The sequence below is a fragment of the Antrostomus carolinensis genome, unplaced genomic scaffold, assembly GCF_000700745.2.
Source record: "Antrostomus carolinensis isolate BGI_N321 unplaced genomic scaffold, ASM70074v2 scaffold11704, whole genome shotgun sequence".
Taxonomy (NCBI): domain Eukaryota; kingdom Metazoa; phylum Chordata; class Aves; order Caprimulgiformes; family Caprimulgidae; genus Antrostomus; species Antrostomus carolinensis.
Genome location: NW_010310135.1, coordinates 50,100 through 60,750, shown reverse-complemented (window position 1 = coordinate 60,750; position 10,651 = coordinate 50,100). Strand labels below are relative to the sequence as shown.

The 10,651-nt window shown below is 39.5% G+C and overlaps 1 protein-coding gene across 1 annotated transcript in view; it reads left to right on the top strand.

Moving 5' to 3' along the window:
* The window catches only part of LOC104523656 (unconventional myosin-X), a gene marked incomplete at both ends in the record, with an annotated part of 60,812 nt that overhangs the window by 988 nt on the left and 49,173 nt on the right, over positions 1-10,651 (top strand). Inside the window, 12 exon segments of the mRNA XM_029084579.1 lie at positions 341-465; positions 1,379-1,392; positions 1,517-1,601; positions 2,272-2,375; positions 4,572-4,701; positions 5,612-5,730; positions 6,462-6,608; positions 6,788-6,888; positions 7,125-7,191; positions 8,551-8,643; positions 9,349-9,417; positions 9,601-9,683. Coding sequence (XP_028940412.1) covers positions 341-465; positions 1,379-1,392; positions 1,517-1,601; positions 2,272-2,375; positions 4,572-4,701; positions 5,612-5,730; positions 6,462-6,608; positions 6,788-6,888; positions 7,125-7,191; positions 8,551-8,643; positions 9,349-9,417; positions 9,601-9,683 — 1,137 coding nt within the window.

Genomic DNA, 10,651 nt, shown 5'->3' with positions numbered 1-10,651 from the left:
ACATCTGTCTAGCAGTTTGCGTGTGCTGAGATTTCTTATTTCTATAATTTGAGTACTGCAGTGAGATTTGCACACATCTTTTGAGCAGTTACAGATTAAGCTGCAGAGTAGTTTAGTACAATTAATCTTCCTGTGGCTTGAATACTTGCATCTTTTGATAGAAAATTGAGATGCCTGTTGTTAATAAATTGGGGGCAATACTGAAGATGTAGGCTGTGGCTGAGGAGGGCTTCAGAAGCAAGCTTTTCAGAGGACTGTTCCTTTCACTAGTCCCATGCAAAACTGTTGGCATGCTGGGCACAACGCTAACTAGCGTTCTTGTTCTTCTGTATTTTCACAGCCCAATTATGGAAGCTTTTGGCAATGCGAAGACTGTTTACAACAACAACTCAAGTCGCTTTGGGAAGTTTATTCAGCTGAACATCTGTCATAAAGGAAACATTCAGGGAGGAAGAATTATAGATTGTATCCTCGTTTGGTGATTTATTTTCCGCCCCCCTCCCCCCGATCTGTGGGCAGCCCCCACGTACCTCCTCCACAGAGGGCTGAGAGAAAAGTGGCTCACCCTTGTCTGTCCTTTCACCCCATTCCAAAACATATGCAATTAAATTAATCTGATGTAGGTGGGAAAGGGAAGCAGTGACACCAAATTCTCTGTGTGTTTGTGCACACGTGCATTTGTGGCAGAATGGGGTATATGTTCTCTTGGAGGACCAGGATTTTGTATTGCTACTGCTGCTACGGCTCATGTGCATGCTCCTATGTGGTGAGCTAAAACAGCTTGAGTTCTCAGGGATAACTTCAGTTTGTAAGCTATTTCCCTCATTTATGATATCTGAAGCTAAGCTTCTTACTTTTCTGGGAAAGTACTTGAAAGAGCAGAGCTGTTGAATTTCTGCAGCATGACCGTGGGTGGGTCAAATCCTTGGATTTGTCCTGCATTTGGCAAAATTGGACTATGAGCCAGCCTCATCAGAGCACCGGAGCTGTGAGGATGAGGAATATACCAAGGAGATCTTACCTAGTGTTTTAAACATCAGCTGCTTTTGCAGTGGGACAGATTTAATCCTTGAAGATGTTTTCAAGCTTTAGGGAAAAGAAAAAGGAAAGCAGATGTTGTTTAAAATTCAGAAGGTGACAAGTCCAGTTTTGATGGGATGGAGGAACAGGAGGTGTGGGAACACATTGGTATTAGAACTACTACAGTATTACTGTTGTTGCTACTTTATTGCTCTTGTCACAGTAGCAAGCATGTTAGAAGGAAAGACCATGATGCTCTTCTGGTTGTCTCAAATGAAAGAAGGAAGATTATAAATAGCTTGTTTATTAATTGCTCTTTACTTTATTCCTTGACTGAAGTATTTCTTCCTGGCTATAGATTTATTGGAAAAAGTAAGTTGATGTTTGCATTTGCTCAGTTAATTTTGTTTAATTTAATATTTTCTTTGAAACTGTGGGTAAAAAAATTCTCCTTAAAAATGATTGCTTAAATGGAAACTGTTTTTCACTTTGACAGAATCGTGTAGTAAGACAAAACCCTGGGGAAAGAAATTATCATATATTCTATGCTCTGCTGGCAGGGATAGAAGAGAGAGAGAAAGGTGAGTGGCAAAACGCAAGTCACACAAGTGTAGTGGCTCTCTGCTAGCAGTCAGCCGTGGTGACAGCAGTGGAGAATTTAACTGCAGAAACCCCCTAACCCCAGCAGAGAAATAGGTTATTTATTCAGCCTGGATTCAGTGAGTGTGAATTTGAGTTCAGCTTGATAAAACAACCTGCTTATTTGAAGAATGTCACTGAGCCACCAGTAATTTTTCTCCCAGCTTCTGCTGTGGCCTTGGGAAAATTACCTGGGGACAAACATGCCTCATTCTGTTTAAGCTGAGTATTTTTGCTGGTACTAAATAACTCCTCAGCAACAAAGAGAAATAATTTTGGTTCCTCTAATCCTCTCTCATAAAGAATAAATCCACTGAACAAAAGGAGTGACATTTCTATATGTGCAAAACAGCCTAAAGCTGTCTCGACATCTCCCTTTGGGCCTGCTGTCTTTGCACGCTAAGGAGTAGAGTTAACTCCATTGTGCAGCTGAATAAAGAAAAAAAAATGGCAAAATAAAAACCCCATGTGTGATTTTAATATAAAACTTTGTTCTGTGCATCATCATAATTTCTGAGGAAATGAATTGTGAACTATTTAACTCTAACGTAGTAATTTGTGGGGGGTTTTTGGGTTGTTTTTTTCACTCATCCTCTTTTCTTTCCTTATTAGATGCTTTTTACTTATCTGTACCGGAGAACTACCACTACCTGAATCAGTCTGGATGCATAGCGGATAAGACAATCAGTGACAAAGATTCTTTCAAGGAAGTCATTGTGAGTTGTTTCCCTAGTTCTTTATGGTTTAAAAATGCTGGAGGTGCAGGAGCCTGGGGCCTGTTGACAAAGCCTTCTTGTGCTTACCTGCTCATGCAGCTCTCTCATTGAGGCACTCATCTTACAGGGATGTACATTTTCTGATAACACCTCACTGTCATTTTGAGTATGTCTTTACCTTCCCTCCAGTATTTGATTTTTACTATCATTTCAAAGTGTGCTATAATTTAATGAAATTATTACATTTTGGAATGAAAAGAATATCAGTTGGGAAGACAGTAAGGCATTTAGATGCCTTTGCCGTTCCCTACAGTTTTATATTACAGGTATATCTACTTCCACTATTTTTCCATCCTAAAGCTTTGCCCAGATCATGTAGCGTGTACAGGGTGGATCTGCAGTGCAGCAGGTGGGGAGCAAAACAGCTGAGCTTCTGTGACTCTTCCAAGAGTTGCAGCTGGGACATCCAGTTGTATGGAGTAACTCACACAATAGAGTTGAAGAAAACATAAACATAGATTAAAAATCCAGTCCTGATGGAGTCTTTGTCTGAATGGCTTTATGTCTTATACCCACACCAGTTCGCTACAGCAGTTAATCTATACTGACTGTTAGGATAATTGCTAGTTGCTTACTGTATCACTGAGGTCATATATGTTAGATTTTAAAAATCAGTGAAAATAATGGGTTTTACATCCTTCACCAAACTATTTTTGCTTAGCTATGTTAATATCTTTGCCTAATTAGCAAATTAATGTGTAGTGGATGCAGCAGTTATTTTTTGGTGTAAAACAACCTCATTTAGTATCGTGGGGGTGAGGGAATGTTGGAAAAGTTGATGACTTGTCTATATTATAGTCACATGGCTTAAGCTGATGAGTGTGACATTTAATTTGTGCTAATCATCCCAGGGTAGGCAGAGCATGAAATCAGCTGGGCAGGTGACACTTGCATGCTGCCTGCAGTTTGGGCAGCCTTGGGGCAGGGGCTGAGGCTGCCAGGCTGCCTTGCCAGAGCGGGAGGTGGGCAGAAACCCCACAGCTCACCCTTGCCTGTCTTTTCCCAGTATAGTCACCCCTTTGACTATCTTTATTGTGGTTTAAGCCCTGGAAATGTTACTTCAGCAAAACTTTTTTGTAGGAGACAGAGAGGAACTGCATGGAGGGCACAAAGATCAACTCCTAGTGCTGCTGCCTTTCTTAGAGCTCTGTTTTGAAAGGTCTTTTACACAAAATAATCCTTCATCTTTTATATAATCTCTGCTTTTAATTGTGGAATGAGTCTGAGGCTTCTCCGTTTGTAACTGATGATTTATGAAAGATAAATTGTGTCATGTGTCATTTGTCAGACACCTGCAGTGACCGTAATATGATGAGTGTAACTGTAAAGGTATAAAACTGTGATCTGGTCTCAGACAGGCTCGTATTAGACCCAAATTTGGGAATTTCTGGTAATTTTGAGAGGCATACAATTATTTACCCCTTCTATGTCAGAGAAAAGCGTATGTTCCTCTTCTTGTTTTACTATTTCTTTAGATAGACATTTGCTGTTCTCCTCATTTTCATAATTGAGCCTTGATCATGGACATACTGGTTATTCCTAAATTCAACACATTTTATATAGATCTCTTTCTCTTGCTTAGTTTTGCTGTAAGATGTCAGACCACACTGGTAATATGTGTGTTAGGGCTTCATGGCTTGCCTAGAGTATGCTGCAGAGGGGTTCCTCTGAATTCTCCTTGGCTGAGAAAACAAATAAGCAAATCTTACATGTTGCTGTGTTTCCTCCCTCGTGCCTTGTTATCTACAAGGCTAATTGTCAAAATTTGGTAAGCACACAGAGGAGGTTCTCAGTTCCTAATGCAAATTAGTGAAATTGCATCTGACGCACAACTCAGTAGCGCACTGCAATATTTATACAATTTTAATGAAGAATTTGAAAGCAAATCACAGCATCCTTGCAGAATCAAAAGGAGATTTCTTAAAACTAGAGTCATACTTACATGTTCCAAGATGTTTTTGTCGTGTCTCACAGTGTATTCAATTTGAGATGAAACCAAAGGAATTAACTCCTGCCAGGCCTCTGTCAGGCCTGACTTGCTTTTCTAAGGCCTGGCAACACAGTTGGTGGGTTTGTCCTTGTCTCCATTTTTGGGTCAGTGTGCATGTTATTGAAGAAGCTCCCGTGTCATTCCAGACTGCAATGGAAGTGATGCAGTTCAGCAAGGAGGAGGTGCGAGAAGTTTTGAGGCTGCTGGCTGGCATTTTGCATCTAGGAAATGTTGAGTTCATCACTGCTGGTGGAGCACAGGTGTCCTTTAAAACAGGTGAGAAGGATGTGCATCCAAATGTAAATGTTTCTTGAGGCTGTGAAAGCTGTATTTGTTGCTAGTGTATCTGACCATAGCAAGGACAAACAGTGAAAGGGTCTTACTACTTTTTAGCATCTCTAAATGTTGATTAAAATGTTATTTTTTGATTTTTTGACAGATAAGGCAAATTAGTCTGCTGCTGGCTGATAGGTCTTAATTAAGGAAGACCTTGGGCACATATTTATTCCATTAACAGTAGTGAAATTGCTTTTTGATCTAATTCCTTCTTTGAAATATTCTCGAGCTGATAAAACATAAGTGCTCAAGTACGTTCCTTAACTGAGATCTCCACTGAACGTATCTTTTGTTAGAGCTTTCAGTACTTCAATTACAAATCTGAAAGTGTGTGCTAATATGTCTAAAGATTGGGCTAGTAAGTGTTTGTTTGAAAATGTAAATAAAGAGTAGCATTACGTACTGCTTTATATACCACATTATAGCAAAAGTGTAAATTAAAGTATGCATGTAAGGAGAAAAAAATATATATTTTTTTTTTATCCTCATCATCCCAAGGGAAGCTGAAATGCATTCATGTGAACAAAGTGAATTACTGTTTGTACTTGGAAAAACATGTTAGTGTAAGGAGTAGATAGTTTGAATCCTGGACATGTCACTTTAAGAAGAAAATAAATATTTGTGACAAATTTCTACTGCTAAATTCCTTAAATTGTGCATATTTATGATACTGTGCCTTTTCATGAGCAGGAAAAACATATCCTAGAGTTTCTAGTTGTGTTTTTATCTCTGTTTACCATCATTTTAGAAGCATCTTAAATGGTTGTAGTAGTAATAATAATACAACAAATTAGTTTCATAACCTTATACATTTAAGGATATATTTGTATTTGTGTCTTTCTTTTGCCAGCTCTGGGTAGATCTGCTGAACTACTGGGACTGGACTCCACACAGCTAACTGAAGCATTGACACAGAGGTCAATGATACTCAGGGGAGAAGAAATCCTAACACCTCTCAGTATACAACAGGTAAAGACATCTCAATTTTGTGGTGTTTTTAGGGTCTATTAAATATATAGCTTGATCTTCAAGTCCAGCGAAAACATTGGTCACTCAGGAACAAAACTTGGCTCATGCATCAGAGCTGCTATCAAAAATACTACATAGTTTTTTTGGGAAGGGTATAGTTGGTCCTTTAGAAATCTCTATAGATCCCATTCTGTCATTCAGACTCGTGCATGTAGCTTGGCTCTTGTTATTCTTATTAAGCGTAATTGTTTACTATTTTTTTTTCAAATTCTAATCATGTAGGCTGATATTTTTCATTATGGACATTTGTGTCAGGTGGGTGTTTTTGAAAACTTTCAGTAGAAATAATTTTATTATTTACAGGAAGGGGATTAGAAATAGATAAACATTATGCTTACTTCTAGAAAGGGGTAAATTAAGGTGTTATTTCCTGTCCTTCTCTTTTCTTCCTCCACACCTTAAGTTTATAATTTCCTAATTTTTTAATACTTTAGCCATGAAATGCAATTTTAAAGCCACAGAGGTGTACATCTGTTATAACCTACACTGTTAAAGCTTAAATCATGGTGCTCTGTAACTGTTAATACAGTTACTGTCAAGGTCTGTAGGAATACAAACCTGCTTGCATTAAACATTACTTTATGCTGTGCAAAGGATGCTGACCAGCAGAGTCTGGTAAGTTCTCAGTCACAGGAGTGATGGTTGTATTGTGTATTCCTCCTTTTATGCAGGCAATAGACAGCCGAGATTCTATGGCCATGGCACTTTATTCTCAGTGTTTTGCTTGGGTCATTAAGAAAATCAACAGCAGAATCAGGAGCAAGGAGGACTTCAAGTCTATTGGAATTTTGGACATTTTTGGATTTGAAAACTTTGAGGTAGGTTTCCAAAGTTTGTTCAAATGGATTGTCTGATATTTGTGCTTCATTGTTCTACGTATCTTTCTCATCTTCACTGGAACTTGATTATGAAACACGTTATGACCTAAACCGATTCCTTGTTTGCAAAGTAAAATACTTGGAGTGTATGCATTTTTGAAAATTTCTTGTCTCTTCAGGTAAACCGTTTTGAGCAGTTCAATATTAATTATGCAAATGAAAAGCTTCAGGAGTATTTCAACAAGCACATATTTTCCTTGGAGCAACTGGAATACAGCAGGTAAGAGATGCAGATGAAATTTGAAAGAATTTTGAAAATACTAGTATTCACTTGAAATCTAGATTCCCATCTACCTTACCTTCTTTTGAAAAATCTCTGTCTGGACTTGTATATTTTTTAAAAGCAAGCTGATTTTTCTGTAATTTGCAAGATAAATATATCAGCTCCTCCTATTTCTATATTTAAAATAATTTTAATGTAGTTGTCAATAAAAAAGCCCTCCTTATTTTCCTTAGGGAAGGGATAATTTGGGAGGATATTGACTGGACAGACAATGGCGAGTGCTTGGATCTTATTGAAAAGGTAATAAAGAATTTGATACTGGTACCTATTTTTAGTTTTTGTTCTGAGGTAATGTGTGTTTAAAATGCTTACCTACACAAAGAACAAATGAAGAGAATGGTGGATATTGCACGTTTAAATGGTGAAATTTTAATCGGATCATTTTCACCCATGGATGTGTTATAGATTATATTGTAAGCTCAATACATTCATCTTTCCTTGTAGTAACTTTTAACAGTGTGTGATTATATACAAAAGCAATATATGGAGCTGATTAAAAAGACTAGAAAGATGGGGAGAAAAAATGACAGTGTCTTGCTGCTGTAATGGCTTTTCGTGGGATGCGGCTAATTTTCATTTATTGCCTGGCAGTTTTGGCTTCATCCATAATTTTGTTTGTGTTCTGCTTTGTACTAAAGGAACATGTAAAAGGGCATGAAGTTTCTGCAGAGTTATTGGTTGGAACATTCGTGGTGAGGGGCAGATGAGGTCTGAGCTCACTGCATGTCATTCATTTGCTGAATGACAAAGCCAGAGTTACATATCGCTTTACCCATGTTCACTGCTGCCAGCAGTACAAGCGAGCTGCATGAGTTTATCATCTCCGCAGGGGCGTGTGTGGCTGCGTGAGTTTAGACAACCACTGAAACTGATGGCAACTGGTGACTGCAGTCAGGGCAGTGTGGTTTGTCGGGAGCTGCTCTGGGACAATGGGAAGTAGCTTATTAAAATGTGCACCTCAAGAACCATGTTTTTCTAAGAGGCTGAACAACCTGAAGCTTGCTGTACTCATTAATTAACTGCAGGGTAGCTTGCTTTGTTTACCACTTCTTCTAGTATGAGAAGTAGGGAACATCAAAGGAAATTACACAGAGGCATATGTAAAACAAAGGGGAGGTTGTGCTTCACACAATGTGTAGTTAAACTGTATATCTTTTGCTGTGCTCCTGGGCACTGTGAGTGCTAGAAGTTTACACTGGTTCAACAACTAAGTAGATAATTTTATGGAAGAAAAATTTTTGAAAGGCCGTTCACACAAAGTCCTCAGATTTAAGGGGCTCCTGATCACTGGAGATATTGGAGGCTGGGGATATATTGTGGGGCAGTGTCATTTTATGCACCTAAATACTGCCTACATCAGGAGAACTGTTGCTTCTTCCAGTAGTTCCTTTTTCTTTATTTTGCCTATGTATCATATGCTGTATGTTTCAAAAGGAGCGTTGCAGTCCTCTGTGAGAGTGGGGTTTTAGTCCCGTACGGGTGGTTTTGCACCTCTCTGCACACAACAACTTAATGGACTTTGTGATTTTTCCAAACTGACGCCAGTGTCTGTTTCCATCTGTGCACTAATTAATCTTCTGCCTCTTCTTGCTGTTCTAGAAACTGGGTCTGCTGGCGCTCATCAATGAAGAGAGCCATTTTCCTCAAGCTACTGACTCCACCTTGCTGGGGAAGTTGAATGCCCAGCATGCTGTATGTGCTGTTTTACTTAATGTTTTCTGTGCAAATTATGGAGGGTCTCTTCGCTTCTGTAGAAATCCATTGCTCAAATATATGGGTGCATAGTTGTAGAGGCTGTTTTGGACATGATCCTACTTCCCTGGCAACCTGTATCATTTGCTGTCAAGACTGAGTCGGTTACCTGGAAGGAATAAGCCAAATTCTGCTCTTAGAGCTCTCACAACCCACAGTAACTCAGATTACTTAGATTTTCAATTTCCCTTGATTTAGTGAATGATTCACCTTGATGTCATTTACCAAAAGCTTGCTGTTTCTTCTGTCCAGATTAGTGTTACCTTTATTTGTGATCCTGGAATTATTTTGAGAATTTCTGGGATACGAACATATCCCCCAATCTTCATAACTACCAGTTTAAGACAGAGCCTTCTTTTTCAAAGTGCCTTTAATAGCTGGTTGTGCCAGATGGGCTCAGGTTTAGTATAATGCCTTTTTAAATACTATAAATCTGTTATTACTGCATTTGAAGCAGCCCAGACTAACAAATCCTATTATCGTTATGAATTGGTTGTTTGCCTTTGGAACACTAATCTTCTGGGGAGTTCACTGGAAGACAAGGGTTTGTTTAGGTCTGGGTTGAGGAGATAATGTGACCCTTTGTTACCACTCCCTGATCCACCCCCCTCAAATATTTTTCTCTTTTCTTTCCCCTCCAATTAGAACAATCCTTTTTATGTAAAACCAAGAGTTGCCATTCACAACTTTGGAGTGAAGCACTACGCTGGGGAGGTAATTTTCTTTTCTTTATTTGCTGAAATTATTCCAAAGGGAGTTTTCATTAGATTAATTTTACCCTAAGGCTACTCAAAATTAACTAAAGCACTCTGTTCCCTCAGCACTTGTTGTAGTACCACTCTTACGAGAGGTGCCTGAGTATTTGACTTGTTTGAAACAGCTCCGTTTTACTGCTAGGTCCAGTATGATGTCAGGGGGATCTTGGAGAAGAATAGAGATACTTTCAGAGACGATCTCCTGAACTTGTTACGTGAAAGCAGGTAAGTTTCTGAGATTTTTGTTTGGGACGTGATGTTAAGGGGTGTCATATCACCTAATTCTGCCAGGGCTTATCACCTAATTCTGACAGACTTTGAATATGTTAGGTGTTGCGTAGCATCAGAACTTGACAGCATAGAAGAAGTATCAGACGTGCCTGTAGGCCGATCTGACTGATCAGTTCTCACAATGTCGGGTTTTCCCACATTGTACACCACGTTGCTACTCAGTGGTGAATAAGGATATTGAAAGCTGGTGATGGTTTTTAACTGTTTCAGGGTGCCTCATAGGCAGAGTGCGTGCATGGTTTTCTTGGTTCATATTTTGCTTGTATTTCTGGCATTCCCTAATTTTGTTGAAAGCTTAAAGTCAGGGACCTACCACAGTGCAATTGCCTGTGGTGTGCAGTAATTGCTTCAAAGGGAGAATTTCTATAGAGATTTATGTTACTGAAAATCTGAGCTTGGATGCCTTTGGTACCTGCATGCCTCCTGCCATTCTGCTGTGTGAGGTCTCAGGATACTTGCAGTGGTGCCCCGAGAGCTGGAGCAGTACCATGTCCCTTTTTGTAGGTGTATGGTTGAGACTCCAGGATGCACAGAGGGGTGACAGGCAAGGAGGGAGCTGAGCGTGGGTGTTGCTGTCTCAGCTGCTGCCCTCACCCATCCCATCACCCTGCTTTGCTGTGGGAGTTGCTCGTTTATAAATCCCTTCAGCCCTTCTGTGCAGGGGAAACTGTTAACAGGCGTTTGCCTCTCTGTGTTGTTTGTTCTGTTTTCATGGCATATGTCAATTGAAATACGTCTGTCAATTGGAATGCACAGGTGAAAGTTAATAATATGTTAAAGCTGCTGGGCCTGGTTTTGGTCTTGCACTAACATCTATCTGGAGCTACAGTGTTTCTGGAGAAGCAGTAAGAGGAGGATACCCAACTGATAGGGTAGTGGGGTGGGTTGGCCCTGGCTGGATG